This window comes from Macrobrachium rosenbergii, chromosome 40 (genome assembly GCF_040412425.1).
Source record: "Macrobrachium rosenbergii isolate ZJJX-2024 chromosome 40, ASM4041242v1, whole genome shotgun sequence".
Lineage (NCBI taxonomy): Eukaryota > Metazoa > Arthropoda > Malacostraca > Decapoda > Palaemonidae > Macrobrachium > Macrobrachium rosenbergii.
Genome location: NC_089780.1, coordinates 6,141,154 through 6,159,224, shown reverse-complemented (window position 1 = coordinate 6,159,224; position 18,071 = coordinate 6,141,154). Strand labels below are relative to the sequence as shown.

Sequence of the window (18,071 nt, the reverse complement as noted above, 5' to 3'; positions counted from 1 at the left end):
TAGGCAACTTCAGAATCCTACAAGTTTAGCCAGTCTTTGCATTGCAGCCAATGACTTTTGATGAGTGGCTGGGGAACCTTCTTTTGCCAAACCGACAGTACTCTCACACCTCTTGTTTGAGGGTTAAGCTGGATTGGTGCAGTTATGAGCAGTGCCAAACTTATCATTCTAATGTAAATTGGCAAATACAAGGGAGAAAGCCGTACCAAAACATCATCTATTAATAAAATTTTTTGATTGAAGAATATAGAAAAGGGCATACTGTTTATAAAGCAGTGCAGGTGAGATCACTTGAGAAATTTACCTAGATAACAGTAAATTTATTGTATATTTGTTTTTCTTTTATCCCTGAGGGGCTGGTACTAAACATGGTGCCCCATGGAGCTATCGTTATGTTTAGTTCCAGCCCCTTGAGGTTAAATGCAAAAATGTAAATAAATACAGCAAATTTCTCATTATCTCGGTAAATTTCTCATATCTTATCTGTACTTATTTTAGACGCCCTTATCTATATTGTTTTGTCAACCAGTTATATTAATAAACAATAACTGCATGCAACTGTCTCCTGTACATTTACTGGAAAAGGAAGCTAGCCTAGGTTAGGCTAGTGTAGCGACCCAGACTAAGCTTGGTTTGGCTAGCCTACTTTCGTTAGCATAGGCCTGACAGTAATGAGGCTAGTGCTACGACAATCCCCTGCTGTGGGTTTATTCCAAGGGCTAGGCAACCAACAATACAAGACCCAGACTGTTCTAGGCTACTTCCCTTGTTACGTTCTGCCAAGGTTTTGCCAAGTTTACCAAGGCTATTTAGCCTATCAGATTCTGATGATATGACCAGGCTAGGCTTGCTTATGTTTCTTTCTTCAGCTACTATGTAGCACTCCCTGAATTTCTCTCTTCTAAGTGCTTCTGCTTTCACCATGCTTCTTTCTCAGTGACTTCGCTTCCTCCTGCTCCTCACCAGCCTGTTTGTCTTTCCCATCTCTGGATCAGCAGAAGCACAAGAAGAAGGCCTGGAAGACTCTACAAGAAGGATAAGAAATCAACTCTCAGCTTCTGCTGTTTTGCTGGTATGACTGGCTTTGGCCCAGAAGGAAGATAAGAGAAAGAGGGCGGTAGGACACTCCTGTGAAGGGGTGCATTCATGCCCTTGAGCGATGTGGCAGTGGCAGGAAGCAGAGTATTTGGTTGTCAAGTGTCCTACAGACTTCCCTCCAAGAATTGCTGCTTCCTTCAAGGACAGATACACTCCTCCTCACTGACCAATCCTGTTTCCTTCTTGCATTCCAGGAAAGTCCAATTGTCTTGCTCTGTCAGCAGAAGCATTAACAGTACCGGAAAAACTAAGCTAGAAGTTGTAGATGACTACTGTCCGGGCTTTTACATTAGTCTCTTTTTGATGGAGAAAGTTACCAAGGACATGAGACTGGTCATTGACCATATAGCTGAGAGAAATTACAATAATCTGTAGAGAGAAAACACAAAGAAATTACTCAGCCTCATCTGTGGTAAACCAGATTGGCATCTGTGGGTAAGGCTTGTCTTCCATTCCACTACTACTAACTGATGATTGTAGTTTGGTTACTGGCCCTAAGAAAAAGCCTGAACTGCTTCATTGAGCTTTTGAAGCCAAGCCATCAACTGAGAATGCCCCTCTTCCTAATAATTTTCATCCTGAACCTATTCTTAAAAAATTTGCATTTAATATAAGTAATTTACCAAGTAATTACATAGCTAATAGTTTCACTTGTGCAGCAGCTTAAATTAAAAAATCATGGTACTTCTTCAATTGATTAGTGTAGGTGACTAGTCCTGCCCACTAACGCGAATACTAGGAATAACTTAGACAACCTCAGTCTTTTTCTGCCGCGCTCGATGTAAACATTTGGTGCTTACAGCAGCTTTTTTCATTATTTTCCACTTGTATAACTGGATTTTGATGAAGTATTATCGCTTATTTCAAGTACTGTAGCTTGATAGCTTTCAGGATCAGTTTGGTTATTTATATGTTTGAGTCAAGTTCATAAATTTTTCGCTACTGTAGTGAAGTTGCAACCAAGATTAAACATCTTATCACTTTTATTTTGCAGAGAACTAAAAGTGTAAAGGCAGGAATGTACAGTTGTAAGGAGAGATTTTGTGCTGAATGTTATGATTAGGATGAGCTATAAGAAGAGAAGATGTTCTCGAGACCCAAGAATCGTGCTCCAGGCGCCCAGTACCAGCTCCCAAGCTCCCAGCTCGCCTGGCACCGGCTACAGAGTCCTCAGCGCCCGTTTTCAGATACCCAGCGCCAACTCCCGAATGCCTGGTGCCAACTCTTCCCGCATCCCTCTTCCTCATCCTGTGCCATTGCCAGTCTTGATTCTGGTTTAGCAGGAAATTAACCTTGTAACAGTGAAAGTATTGTGCAAGTGGAGGAGGTGACTATCTGGCCCGCCAGCTCTCCTAGACCTAAGTCATTGTCGGACTCCCCTAAACCTGAGAGGAGGCATACTGAAAGTGCAATGGAGGCTGGTGGGAGGTCCCCCAGGTAGTTGCCCTCTCAGTCGAGCCTGTTGCATATTCCCAGGTATTGACAGACAGAGGGAGGCCGAGGAGGTTTGCCCCCAGGTAGCTGCCCCCTCAATCAAGCTGTAGAGCATTCCCAGGTATTGGCAGACAGCCACTGGAAAGGCATCTTGATGGATGTGCAGTTTTTTATCATTCTTTTAATTGACCTTTCGAATAGAAAGACAGTCACAAGCTCTCTTTTTGGATATCAGTTTCAACTCTTGGTTTTTTTTTGGCTTTTCCGTCAGCCAAGAAAATTGCAGCTCCTTTCAGACAGTCTGCAAGTTTCTAGCCCTTTTTCTTCTTGCTCAGAGCATTAGTGGATGAACCTACAGGGGATTCTGTCGTCCACCGAGACATTAGTCACGTTAGGCAGACTTCATATGAGAGGTTTGCATTCTTCTTCCAGTTTTCATCCAGTTCCAAGAATTCTGGCGCAGACAGAAAGCGGCGTAACATTTTTTGATTCTTCGCGGGCGCTGATGATGCACGCAGATAGTGGTGACCATTCTACACTTCCTGTCAAGCGATGAGGAGGCTAGCCTCGTATCACAGCCTTCCTACATTTTTGCTTTGGTGTCTTTAATCTCTTCCTCAGTCCGACTTCCTTTGGAAAAGGGTTACCTTTTCTCCTGAGCACCTTATTCTTGCGCGACCGTACTTGGCCTCCAAGCAAGAAGAGAAAGCTCTCCATGGTCCCTCTCAGACCAGCGCTCTTGAGCAGCACCAATTCACAAATGCCTGGATTCCGCTTCCGAGCTCCGGCACCAACTTCCTAGCGCCCGGCACAGATTCTCAAACTCCCGGCACCTGTTCCAGAGAAGCACTATCTATCTAGTATTTGGCTCCTGCCGTTGAACACCTAGCGCCCACTCACGGACAGTTTTGCTGTGTCTTCCTGAGCTCCCGGCACCAGCCTTCTAATGAGATCCAAGCCATCGTTTTAGAGTAGGTTTTTCACAAGGAGACACGGTTTGCTCATTTACCCTTGGATTTTAACCAAGAACAAGGACCCAACCAAGCCCTGGATTCATTTTTATCTCCCTTAGGTAATTAATGGGCATCCTTGGCTCTGAGGAAGATGAAGAGCTCTCTGTCCAGTTAGAGCTTTCAGGTATTACCTAAGCAAGCCTTGTAGATCAGAGGGCCATCCATAACCTATAGTGTTTTGACAAGAACCTGTCTCGCCTTCTGACTAAGAACACATTGTCCTTCATCTCAAATGAACTTTATTTTTGAGACATACTCTGAGATTCAGGAGAACAATTTGCCCACTTTTTAAGTGATAGTTAAGGACACCAGAATAGTGTCTACCTCATTAGCTTTCAGGCACAATATGCCACTTATTTCCATTCTGCAACCGGCATACTGGAAGTGTAATTGACCTTTGCTTCTTGAAAATTAAAACTGTTTGAAAAATTTGCAGTACCTTGGGGCCATTATTAGTAACTGGCATGGTATTGAGGGAGGAAGCATTGGAATTTCTCCTATTATGTCTTCACCTTGTAGTAAGGTGCCAAATTTTTGGGGAGCCGGGGGTTACAATGTACCTGGAGCACCCAGTGGGTGGGTAGTGGCTTCATTTTAGTGTAGGTGACAGCGTTGTCTGGTTGTTTTTTATTTTGGTACGGCGCCCAGGGCAAGGGCACTTATTGATGCTTTGCTAGCCATTGGAGTACTCCGCTTCAAAGCTCCCACTTGAGTAGAGGCCCTCCACGGCTATACCGCCATGCCACTATAGGTTAAGGTGAGCACCAACCAGAGGCAGTATTCTCCTGCAGTACCTCTCTTATGTAACTTACCAAGCAATTACATAGCTATACTTTCCACTCGTGCAGCAGTTAAAAATTTTAAAGTTCACAGTAGCGATTCATTTATTTATAGTGTAGGTAACTACCCCACCTTTTATCGGGGAACAGCAGGTACAAAGTTAACAGCGATCGTCACTACTTTTCTGCTGGCTTTACCGTCAACATTGAATGTTTTGGTGGTTGAATTTGAAGTCTTTTCTTTGCCTTTCCAGAGGATTTGGTGAAGTACCCATTATTTTGGTAGCTTTTCAGCATAGCCTAGTGGTTTTTCTACAGTTTGTTTATGATGTCTGATTCCAGTTCATCAAGTATTAGGTATTGTAGGGAGGGTTATAAGACCTGAACGACCAAAGTAACCTATGATAGTCATATGATCTTTGCAAAATGTAGAGGACAAGAGTGTTCAATAGATCTCACTTGTGATGAATGTGTTGGATGGGATGAGATGAAATGGAAGGTTCTCAGGTCTTATTTGGATAAGTTAGATAAAGATAGGAAAAGGAAGGCAGCTATTAGAACCGAAAGGAGAGCTCAGAATGTAGAGAGTAGAGCTCAGAGTGTAGAGCCTGTCACTAACATTCAGCTCATTGACCGTAACATTCTTTCTCCTGGCCTTGCTTTATCCGCCATCCTTAGTCCCACTAATAATTCTCCTTCAACTCCTATTCCTGGCTTCCATTCTCTTGATCCCAGTACCGTAGCCAGCCTCGAGAGTAATGTCAATTGTAAGTTGGGTGAATCGCTTGAAGTCCTTATGGATGAATTGCAGAGTTTTAAACAAATGTCAGTGCCTGTGGAGGAGGTGGCTGTGCGTCCCGCTGACCCTCCCAGACGAAGGTCACTGTCACACTCCCCTGAACCGAACCTGGGCGCAGACATACCAGAGGTCCAAAGGAGGTTAGTGGGGTTTGCCCACGGGCAGTCGCCCTGTCATCCGACTCAGTGCTTCGTAATTCTGACAGCTGTCGGAAAGGCGTCACAGTGAGCGCCCACCAGTTATCATCTGACTCCGATAGTGACTAGTGCTAATAAGAGGCATTTTTGGCACTTTCCAGGTAAATATCATCCCTTGAAGAGGAGACGTGATAGAGACGCCTCTCCCTTTTCTCCAAGGTGAGCAAAAGACTGTCCTGCTAGTCCGCAACCGGGTTGCAGTATGTGGCGCAGCCCCATTCGCTCTTCTTCCGAGCGTTCACATGCTGAACGTCATCACTCAGCTCATAAGCGCTCTTCTAAGAAACGCTCTTCTTCTTCCGGGTGCCCATATGAGCGTCTAGAGTGTTTGCCAGACCGTCTCCCAGTCGTCAAGCACTCGTCTCGGACTCCAGAACGCCCGCCTTGCTCTCCCAAGTGCCCACCTCAAGCCAGCTCGGCTCTCACAAAGCGCCCGCTGCCAACTGTCCATCCGACTCCCACTGAACACACACCTATGTCATCGTCTCCCTCTCGCATGCCTGAAGATCCTTCTTTCGCGCATATCAAGAAACAGTTGGAAGATGTTTTGGGTCTTCTGCATACGGCTCCCCCTTCACATAAGCCTTCTCAAGACCTTATTTTTTCTCCTGTTTCTTCAGAGAAGGAAATAGTAGTACCAGACCCTCCTCCTACGGCTTATGCTTCCCTGATAAGATATTTTTTGGCAACCTTCCCCTCGCACTTCCAACCAGCTGCTCCAGTGTCACCCGCTTCCACGTTCCTTATGAGAGACCCAGCAGATTCTAGTTTGCGCCTCCCTCAGAGGGTTCTCTCTTCGTCTGCGAGAAAGGCACTTAGAGAGGTAGAAGATTGGTTCTCCGTTAAGAGGGAACAAGGAAGCCGCTTTTGCCGTTCCTCCTGCTAGGTTGACGGCCAGGAGATATCTCTCTTATTCAACTGGAGAAGCTCCTTCCTTGGGAGGTGCTGCCTCTTCCCAAGGTGACTTCTCAGGTTTGATAGACTCGGCTCGTCACTCGGCTTTTTCTTGAGCTAATGTTTTCATCACTTCAGAGTTTGATCACCATGTGAAGCACTAGTTTAAAGTACTGGAAGTCTTCAGCTTTCTGGACTGGTTGATAGGAGCTCTTGCCAGGAAAATAGAAGATCACGACATTTTAGCACCTGACTTGGCTGCGGATTAGCTGGGTGTTTTATCCTGTGCAGATAAGGCAGTGAGGGATGGCTCCTTTGAAGTTGCGAGACTTTCCGCCACGGGAGTTTTAAAGAAGAGGGAGTTGTGGTGCTCTTCACCCCGAGAGGAGTGATGTCAGTTCAGAAGTCTTCACTTTAATATTCTCTCATGGATAAGCAGTATTTGTTCCCTCAATCAGCATTGAAGGAGATTGCCACTGATTTGCAGAAAAAATCAACCCAGGACCTTCTTGCACAATCTTCAAAGCGCCCCGGGGAACTTTCTGCCTTTTCTGCCAAGTCTGTCTCCCCTCTGCAACAGCATCCCTTTCATAGAGGCAGACAGGTTTTCTTGAGACCCTGCTCCAAGGTGCGTTTCTCCGCTAAGTCCATCAGAACTTCAACCAAAACCTCTTCCAAAAAGTGACTCCCCTATCCTTCGTGTGCCCATGGGAACCAGACTCACCCTCCTCTGGCAGAGGTGCAGTGCAAGAGGTGCGAATCTCGGACGATCAAAGTTCTCAGAGAGGGTTACTCGATCCCGTTCTTAGGGTACCCTCCTCTCGCCGATCACATTGACGACATACTCGGAGGGCTCCAAGAAGTTTGTAGCTCTCTCGGAGGAAGTGTCTTCCCTTCTAAGGAAGAAGACCATAGAGGTAGTGGAGGATCGGACTTCAAGAGGATTTTACAACTTTTCGTGGTCCCCAAGTCATCTGGGCGATGGAGACCTGTCCTCGACGTCAGTGCCTTGAACTACTTCATACAGAAGACGAAGTTCAAAATGGAGACAAATCAGTCAGTGTTATTCTCCGTCCAAAAGGGGCGACTGGATGATAGCACTTGACATGCAGGACATGTATTTCCACATTCCAATACATCCAGAGTCCAGGAAATAACCTGAGATTTGTCTTCGGGGGCAAAGTCTTCCAGTTTCGGGCCCTTTGTTTCGGTCTCTCCACTGCCCCACAAGATTCATGTGAGTCCTGTCACCCCTCGCGAGATAGCTTCACCCCCTAGGTATCAACATAAGCCTATACCTAGACGTATTGGGGAAGGAAGCACAGGAAGCAACCCTTCCTATCCGTAACTCCTTCGCCTTGAAATTTTGGGTGTCAGGTTTTTTTTTGAGGGAGCCGGGGGCTACTTATATCTGGAGTGCCCACCAGTCTGTGGTAGTGGTATGATGGTTTTAATCTTTATTGTTGTTGGTGTTGGTAACTATTTTTTATTGGTCTATTATATTTTAGTACTGCACCCAGGGCAAGGGCAGTTGTCCTGTTTTGCTTTATGGGTGATCGGAAGTCTCCTTCACTCTAAGGCCCCCCTCTCAAAAGTAGCGACTCATCGCGGCCATTCTGCTAAGTTGTTACAGGTCAAGATGAGCACAGACCAAGGCAGTAATCATCTACTGCAGCTCTCTTACCAGGAAAGGTTACAACAAGCATTATATCAATGCTAGCAGATTTTTATGTTGCAAATTCATCCTCTTATCTGATTGTTTTTTGGAACAGAATACAGTATGTCCATTTATCCCACCTCCTATCAATGTGTGATTCAGCTATGTAATTATGTGGTAAGTTACATATATGAAAATGGTATTTTCATAATAAAATTAAGTTTCATCCATACTTACCAAGTAATTACAAGATCAGAGCCCTCCCTCCTCCCCTCTGATGGACATTAAGCGCAAAAGTAGTGACAATTGCTGTTAACATTGTACCTGTTGTTCCCCGATAGAGGGCGGGGTAGTACCTACACTATATTTAAACGAATCGCTACCGCGAACTTCAAATTTTTAATTGCCGCCCGAGTGGAAAGTATAGCTATGTAATTACTTGGTATATATGAAACTTAATTTTATGAAAATACCGTTTTCCAGACTCTACAATACCATTTTCCAGGCTCTACAAGATTTTAATTTAACCAATCCATTAGTTTTAACAACTTTAGAATGGGTTTCATTATAAAAGCAGAGGCATAAAAGTTTAGTTATGCTGGGTTCCAGCACATGTGGGTGTTCCTGGAATTGAAGAGGCAAACAGATTACCAAAAAAAAAAAGCTGCTTTTGAATTGCTTCCAAGGAGATATCCACTTTTATGGTTACCTCTATGATCTGTGGTAACAAAATTGGCATTCTATGGACCAAAAGTATACATAACAGCGTGCTCAGGTGTGAAAGTTTGGTCTTTGTTGACTTGGTATTAGGCACTCGTAGCATTCAAGTTCTTAATGGCTTTGGATACCAGCCAAACTGCAATGATTCTTTAGTACCCTTGACTGTTAGGCATTTAGGCTATTTCCTGAATGCCTTAGTCTTGGGGATCTCAGGGGCAGTTTCTACCTTAGGTTCAAAGAGGGGATGGTAGGTACATCCTCACCAGGATTCTTGGAGGGGATGGTGCAAATGATGCCAGTGGCATGCGTGTTCAGAATGGTCTTAAGTTATAAACACTGTAAATTATTTGTTTTTCCAGTTGTCAAATTTGATATTGTTTTAAAGTTTTTAATTTTGTAATTTTTGATATTGGCATCAATGGCTTAAAGCTATGATGCTTGATAAATTCCTGTCATCCATCTGTCATTTTAAATTAAAAGAGTCCATGTAATTTATTCATTTTTCTGTAATATGAAATCTGTTACCAAGTAGAATATTAATTCTTGTGGTCACAAAAGAAGTACTTTACTCTTGTATATCAATATTGATGTGCAGGGAATTGTGTTTTCCAGTTATGAATGGCTATTAAGAAAACTAAAACATTTTGGGTAAAAAGTGGAGCTTTAGATTCATTAGCTAATTTCTCATAGGATACTTGGTTAGAGTATGGTTTAGGTTCAGTAATAAGTACCGTAATAGGCCAAAGTTTCGTGTCCATAACAAATGATGTCGCCTCAACTGATTTTGTCAGCAAAGCGAGGAAACATATGCCTTGCCCTTCAGATACACTCCCAGATGGCCTGGGATTAATAAGAATAACCAAGAAAAACTTTGCAAAAAATATTATTAAAGTAATTATGCATTTAATGATTTATTGGTTGTCACTGATTGGTTTGTTAGTTTATTGGAATTTGAAAGAGAACACTTCACATAAAACAGTAAAGGGAGGTCTGATTATAGTTTTATCTTTTTCACAGGTGAAATAGAAGCTGCCATGCCTGTCTGTTGTTGAAGTCTTGAGAAAGTCTAGGGGCTATTGAAAGGTTCAGTCAACCTTTAGATAGCCTTTTAGACTTTAGATCTTGCCCAACTATGGATTAGAACACCCCAGAAAAGCATCAACCGATTCTATGCAATGACAGCATCTTGCAAGGAAATCAAATCTCTGCTGATTACTGAGGGATTCCTTTTTGGTATCTTTTGGTTAATAAGGTTCATCATGGCTGATGAATTGTCTTCATTATAAGCACAACACAATGCTTCACGACGAAATCAAGCAGAAACTGTAATATTCTACAGTAGATTTGTTACAGTTGATTTCTACATTGAATACCACAAAGAATGGGAGCCACTCAAGCACCCTTAAAGGGTTGCCAGAGTTCCCATTCTGTAGCTTCCATAGCTTGGGTAGGACAAGACCGCTTGAGGCCGACTCATCTCCGTGCAACTCTGACAAGATTGCTTCAGAGAGAGAGTGAAGAATGGGAGCCCCTGACATTTGGCTATGTCACTGGACAGGTGAGTTTAGCTGCACATTCTCGATTTTTTTTGTGCGTGTGTTTTTGTCCCAAATGTTGAGAGGTTTGTTGCTTATTGTGTGTGTGAGGACGAATTGTCCAATATTGTAGTCTTGCCTGAAGTACCTTCATATGTACCTATTTTGACTAGCAATTAAATAGTGAAGGGTAATTTGTCTCTTGTGCTTTTCATCTGTTTACTGTGAACTGTTCATATGTTGATAATTAAAATATAAAGTAATTGGAAACTGTCATTGAGTATTTGTAATTAGGTCACAGTAAGGAGCAGGAAAAATGTAATAATGAGAGAAAGAATGAGTGAAGGTTAACATTGAATCTTGTACATGTAATCTACAGTACTTTAAGCAGTAAAAATGAAAATACATGATTAGCAGCTAAAGACCAAAAAAGTTAATTGTAAACACAAGAGCTAAAATTCATAAAGAAAGGAAAGTGTGCTTTGCTGTACCTTCAAGCAAGGGAATCAAACTGAATTATGTTAGAACCCATTGTGGGGGAGGCTGTGTCGCAGCTGTGGATGATCAAGCTGCCACAGATAGTGGTATAGATATTCCAGTCAGCTACACAAGACACTTTTGAAACTAGATTTTCTATTTTTAGAGATGGTTTGTTGCTAAAGGATATTCTCGCTGTTACTGTTATCATTCCTCACTGCTTGTGCAGTCATTTATTGGACTTATGTTGTTTTGAGGTGGATTTGAGCAACAGTATGTTGTTCTCTTTTTGTGACCAAAACAGTTTTACTTTGGAATATGAACTTGAAAAGAAATGGGGGTATAAACCAGTTCATATATTTAATTTGTTTCACTGGAATTTAATGATTCAGATTACATTTTATGAATGTTGAGCCTCTGCGTACATTAGTGGGATTTTTCTATAAAGTTTCACCAGTCCATATTCTTCATCCTCACTGCCATCACTAAACTAAGGAGTCAGTTTCTTTTATGCATCTTCTCCAAGTATTTTTATCAAAAGAATCTTCCTCCGCTGAGCCCTCCCTCTGTAAATCCTCCCTCACTTTATCACACCATCTAAACCTTTGCCTTTTGTTGATCTTCTGCCCCTAACAGGTTCCACCCAAGCCTTCCTGACTCCCTCCCCTCACCTGTCCTTACCACATGCCCATACCATCCCAGTCTCAACTCTCCTGTCACATTGGTCATCTGTACCACCAAAGTATTTTGCTTCATGTCTTCATTTTGCAGCCTCTCATATAGTGAGATCCCTAAATTCACCTCGGCATTACCATTTCTGTTTGGTCCAGCTTCTGTTTTTCCTTCCTTCCCTAATGCCCATGCTTCTGAATCATACATTATCATTGGCCTGTCACTGTGATGGAAGCAGCACATGCTCAGTGAACCCTTAATTGATTCATTACACCATACAGTAAACCCCCCGCATTCGTGACTACTTAAAACCCCTCTAAAAACACTTAGAACTGCGTATTTTAATAGTTTAAACACAAAAAAAAACTGTAAAAATGCTTATACCTGAGTATTTTAATAGTTTTATGACAAAAAGTGCATTTAGTTATGAAAATGACATGAAAATACAATAATTAGTGAATATTTCTCAGTGAAAAATACTGTGGATGGGCGAATTTTCCATGAATAATGGGTAGATACGTTCCACAGAGAAATCTGCGAATAGTGAGACCGCGAATATGGGGGTTTACTGTAACTGCAAAACAATTTTTCTATGTAGGAAATAGTGTACAGTTATTGTTAAATGAGATTTAGTGTGAAGACTAAAGTTATTTGATATAGTCTGACTGATGGGAAGGAATAGACGGGGCTGGGTAGAACAGTGATCCTTATCACAAAGGTATAATATACATCCTTCTGGAGATGTGGACAGTATGAAAATTAAGGAAAATTTGAGAGAGACTTCCTTTGTTGAGGCTACAACTTATGAGGCCATGTCTACACTATTGTTGGCCAAAGCCAAGTCTGAGTCCACAACATCTGAGTCCAAGTCCAACCTTTTTGGTTTTATGTTTGATCTCGTGTCTGAGGGAGCACTGTATGTTCAAGGCCAGTTTTTTCTGTTTCTACTGCACTTGAGTCAAGAGTAGAAGTTTGGCCCATGTAATCATATAGATATCTTGAAATGAAGGACACAGAAATTATATTTTGAGTGCTTAAATAACCATAAGGAACAAGTTATACCTTTCTACATTTTTCATTCTCCACCTTAATAATTAATCAACAGATAGCAGCAGTGATACTTTGCAAGGACCACTGAGGCAGTGTGCATTTCCATGTTTGATCATAAATCTGTTTTCCACTTATATTTAAAAAGATAATATAACTATTATATGTAATTGCATTTATTTTAAAGCCATTCAGTAGTACCTAATTGTTTTATATAAAAGTATAAAATATTTTTTTAATCATGTATCAGTTTTTTATTTTTAAACTTACAGACTTGATACTTTTTATATTTCAATATTTGTACATAAGAGATGTAGTTGATAAACATATGACAAATTGTGAGAGGTTAAGAAATTATTTACTTCATAGTTACATGATGGACAGAAGCAATCTTATAAAGGTTTTACTGTTTAACTCATGTTGGACTCAACATCTGTATTTTGCCAACCATAAACAAAATAGAATAGAAGAAAGGAAATGAACACTCATATAAATGCTACACTACACTTGAAATAGTGCTCCAACCTGTACCAGCATCTTTTCTGGATGCCAAAATTACACCCCATTCTGGGGCATGTGGCGGACGTTCTAAGTATGTATTAAGCCCTCTGTCGAAAATATCGATGACCTATCCCAGGTGAATCAGGACAAGGGAATCCACTTTCATTAGCAACTTGAAGGGAGGATCAGAATTTATGAATGCAGTCATTCACTTTTGCAGGGAACTGCCACATTCATATGAATAAACTATCTTTTCCAGTACGTTTACATGCGTTTTGATTTATATTGTGTGCGCATTTAGGTTTGCAGTATTGAGTAGGGTCATGATATTTTTTCCAGTACCTTATTGTGGGTCTTTTGGCAACAAAATTATAAAGTTATTTGTCACATTAGTCTACACCCCATTGATGACTGGATTTTACATCATTATGTTTTGTTTCACATTCTGGTAAATCTGGTGACGTTTTGGCACGTTCTGTCCAAAGTTTTTTAAAGCATGAACTTAATTACCTTAGGCTTTATGGCTTATGGCCCCTCAGTGATTTTTGTGGCGTCGGCAACTGTGTAAAGAATTTACATTATTACATTTTCTTTAGTGGAATCATCTTCCGTGGCCTGAACAATACCCTCCATACAGTGCCAAGAGTTGTAGACCTTAAACATCTTTGTTACCTCATCAGCCAGAACCACTGTGATGCTGTTTTAAGAAGGAGAAGGGTCAAGAAGAGGAATTTTGAGGAATGCTGTACAATATAAGGATTAGGGTTTCCTTTGACTTGGCTCCTGAAAAGAAAAAGGGAAGGAGAAAAGTGATGGAAGGGGCAACTGTGGGGAAATTGGAGGCCTAGGTGATTTTGAAGAATTTGCCTTGTGAAGCTATCCTGAACAAGTGGACTCCCCTGCCCCCTGAGTTTTGGTATAGCTTTTCCGAGACTGTATAGGAAATGTTGGGATCAGGAAGTGCATCTGTTTGCAAAACAAATCCTGAAATGAGCCATTCAGTGAGTGTTAGAAACAGTTGGAAAAGGCTCATCAAAAACAGCAACCCCAACTAGTGATTAAGCTGAGAGGAAGATTACCACCCAATCTAGAGGTTGGATTATAGTTTTCTTGGGGCCAAGTACATGGCTTCAGTGCTGATCTCATGGGATTTTGGGAGGCTAGGAATATTTTCAACCATCAGTAGGACCTTAAGAGGCACTCCTTTACAGGAGAGGTATCTTCTGACTTCTGGGACAAAGCACCAATGAAACCAGGAAAAGTGTTGTGGTAGTCCCCATCTTGTTATGCATCCCAAAAAGTGGCAGTTGGAATTTATCTTTTTCTTTTAAGGCTCAGAAATTAGTAGCATTATAAATCAGGTCTACCCTGATCAGAAACCTGATGGCATTAGCAAAAACCAGCAGTGTCACTCTTTTCCTGTCTTAAAATCTGGTACTTTGCACTCTTCATGGGTAATAAATGTCCTCTTAACTACTTATTGTTTGGTAGAAGCAGTCCCCCCATCCATCACTTTTTTTTTTTTTTTTTTTCAGAAGCCAAGTCAAAGGAAATCATAATTCATACATTGTACAACATCTCTCAAAACTCCTTGTTTTTTTTATATACATTTCACAGTCCAGACCTCATTCTGAAATAATCAAACCATTCTTTAATTACTTTTCTTAAATCAGATTTAAGTCTATTGGGGTGCACTAATATTGCAGCATTGATTGTATAAGATTATTAATATTGAAAACTGAGGTGCTACCCAACAAAGAAACCAGCTTCCTGCCTTTGGCCAAATTTCCTAGGCCTATGGTAGCAGTCCCCAAAAGCTTAGTGGTTGCACCAAAGACCAACTCTCTTTGGAATTTCTCACTCAAATTGGCCTCTATCTTGTGGCAAGTCCAGAAAACACAGGGGCATTACTTACCACTGCAGTGATGGCTGTGAGGTTCCCAGATGCATGGTCACTAGGGGAGTGTTTTTCTTCATTCTGCTGTGTCTTTTTGAGCACTGTGTGCAAGGTAGCTTATGCAGAGTAATAGGCTTGTATTAGAAAAGATAAATGTTTTCACAAAAACAAAAAAAATTATTTCCCCTGGTGACTTGGTGATTCAGAACGTAGTAGTGTGGGCCTAAGTGTATTTTTATTGTCGTTAAGTGCACAGTGTCATAAAATATGACAGTGATGTGCAGAATTGAAATACTACTTTCAGAGTCTGTAATAAAATGAAACTGTATTGATTAATACTGATTTTCACCCCATCCATCCCTTCAGGTGGATGGGACTCTGCTACATGAGTCTGAATCTTCAATTATACTTCATGTAACTTTTGACTCACATCCGACTTTGAGAAACATCTAATGAAAGTAGCAGCAAGTGCTGCATGGAAGTGAGGTATTGTTTGTAAGGCCGCATATATTTACAATAGTGACAAAATCAGTGTGACCTGTTTTAGGTCATTAGTCCTTCCTTTTCTAGAATACTGTTTTCTGGTGTGGATGTCTGCCTCTGCCAGATATTTATCTCCTTTATAGAGAATGGTTTGCAGTGACAGGTTTCTGTTTCCTAACATTAGCAGTTATGACTTGAACCATGGATGGATGGTCTCTTGTTTGTCACTTTTTCATAAGTTGTATTTTAACAGAGATCTTTCACCTTCACAATTGATCCATGGTCCTCTTTCCTGCCAAGAGCGACCAGATTTACTGAAGACCAGCACTAGTATGCAGTAAATGTGCCTTGCTCTCGAGCCTCTCAGTTCCTGAGGCCCTTTATTCCTCGCTTCTTTGGACTATGGAACAGTCTCCCTGAGGATGTGCAATTGGAACCTCAAAAGTTCAAGTGAACATGCAATGCATTATGACCCTAAAGCAATTCTCCTTGTGTTTCTTAATGCACATTTTTTATATATGTATTTATCAATTTGTTAATTGTTTCTTTTTTAATAACAGATATCTTCTTAATGTATTTCCTATTATCATCTGTTATTTCTTTCAAATGAACACTGTATTATCCTTTGGAAGCTTGAATTTCAAGTCGGTGGCACTTGTGGGCTTGTTCCATATGAATAGGGTTCATCTTCTGAATAATAGTGAAGTGATTATTACAGTGAGTCTGGCACATTAAGTGCTGTGCCTGGTAGCTATTCGTAACTTAAATGCAAGAAAAACTATATATATAGTGATTGTTGTCAAATGGTAACTAATACTAGTCTTGATAGTTAGCTGAATATGATTTGTAGATTTTTAAAGATTTATGCATAAATCTAATTAGATATACACACCATACTGTATTTGTTTTATCCAGCAGTAATTGCCTTTTATTGTGTTTTTAATGCTTATATAATGAGGCTCATCATCACTCATGAAATTAATTATTTTCTACGTAACAAATGTTACTTTTCTCTTGAAAAATGTATATACTGTAATACCCAGTACATAGAATGCCATACCGTATTATTTGCAGGAAGGGAAATAATATTATTCTCTAAATCCATTCACAGCTCAGGTTGGTGGGCATTACCTATGTTAACGATTTTATTGCCGTAACAAACTTAGAGGGAATCTTAATCTGAGAATAAAATCTATTCCTGAGTTGGTTTTTGCAACCATTATAGGCTACTGTTCATTGACACTGATGTAGATCTTTGAAAATAACGTAATGTGGCTCTACACAGTTTGTCCTTAGATTTTGGGAGACCAATATACAGTTCTCTTTTATGCGTAGAGTTTTCATTTTAGCATCACTGCCCATTCTGGGTCATTAGGGACCATTGTGTCAAGCTCACAAATGAGCGTTAGGCTTGTAACAGTACCCTCAATACCTGCCCAAAACTAACCTAGGGGGTTTATACTTCCCATGGTCTGCGTTTGAAAGTTCTTGATAATGACCACTTGCTTATCTTACCACACAGCTCAGCACAGTATATTTAATATTGGTGTCTCTTCAATTGTTGCATGGTTGCTGATTTGCACAATACATTGTGTCATATTTTGTCTCATGCATATGATTTCAAGGTTAGAGTTGCATGATTAAACATTTTAATTGGAAGATGAGTTTCCTTAAAGATGGTTATTGTTTTATTGAAAAGTACATGCTAGGCTAAAGTTTTTTCAGAAATGTACTGTCATCATTATCATCCATTTTGTAATGATTTTTCAGTTAAACTTTCCCTGTATAGACTGTTTGTTTTTATATTGATTGTTTGTTTTGATGAGGCTGACAAAGGATAATGACACTAGAAGTAACAATAACTTTACTTGAAAGAAGTACATCAATGCCCATATTTTTTCATATCAAGATCAAAGCAGTTAGAATATTTTTTCTTATTTATAAATATCAAAGCATTTAGAGTACATGTAATTAGCACAATGAATAGTCGTTTAAATTAGTGCTGGTCAAACATAGAGGAAAAGATATGTCCATATAACAGTTTGTACACTTGAAAAATGTGACGTTGTAACAAATCCTTTTCAAACTCTACTCCTGAAGTATTTTGTTAGAGTATTTATTATCAGTGGTACACATATGGAGTTTTATTTGGCATCTACAGTGTGGATACAGTATTTGACTGTAGAACAAAGAGAAATGATTATTAAAATATATTTCTAAATAAAGTGGATGTTTGAAAAGTCAGTCTAGGATTGCAAATTCCTTTTTTAAATTCCTCTTCAGAGCAACATTTGTCTGCCAGACAAGACCAGACACTTGAATGGAGTACAGTAATACCATAGGTATTGCATGAGCATTATTGCTGCTCTGTCCTTATCCACTTAACTAGTGATTCTGAAGAGGAATGTAAAATGACTGAAATACCGGTCATGAAAAGGAGTTACACTGAGGTCACTTTTAATGGTGAATTGGAGTACTTTTTAAGATCAACTTTGAGATGTCCCGTTATTGAATCTGTAGACTGCTTTTCAAGTGAATGTTGCAGTACTTGCCAGTGAAATGCTTATATCTAGAACTAAATGTATGGCTGAAAAAATCTACCCAGTTTTCATATTTCAAAAATGGCAATTTCATACGATTACATAAGAAATACTTTACTTGGTAGAGTATTTCATATGATTTATAACATAGTTGAAAGTAGACAAGGAAAACTTGTGAATTGATGTTAAGATTGTCATTACACACTTGTACATTGCACTTTGTATGTTTTATATTTTCTATAAATCAAAAAAAGTGCAATTAGTTTATCATTGTGAACTTAGGGCACTTACTCGGCGCATTACTCTCCCCTAGTTGTGAAAGGAAAAT

The 18,071-nt window shown here is 40.3% G+C and overlaps 1 protein-coding gene across 9 annotated transcripts in view; it reads left to right on the top strand.

The window, feature by feature from the left end:
* Window positions 1-18,071, top strand: part of LOC136826071 (cyclin-I-like) — a 305,385-nt gene that overhangs the window by 199,315 nt on the left and 87,999 nt on the right. For 8 of the 9 annotated variants that reach the window (XM_067082979.1, XM_067082980.1, XM_067082986.1 and 5 more), the window contains one exon: window positions 9,609-10,149. The exons of the other annotated variant lie outside the window; for it this stretch is intronic. In XM_067082979.1, coding sequence (XP_066939080.1) covers window positions 9,973-10,149 — 177 coding nt within the window. In that variant the 5' untranslated portion in view covers window positions 9,609-9,972. The remainder of the gene's footprint in view (window positions 1-9,608; window positions 10,150-18,071) is intronic. 9 annotated transcript variants of the gene reach the window in all.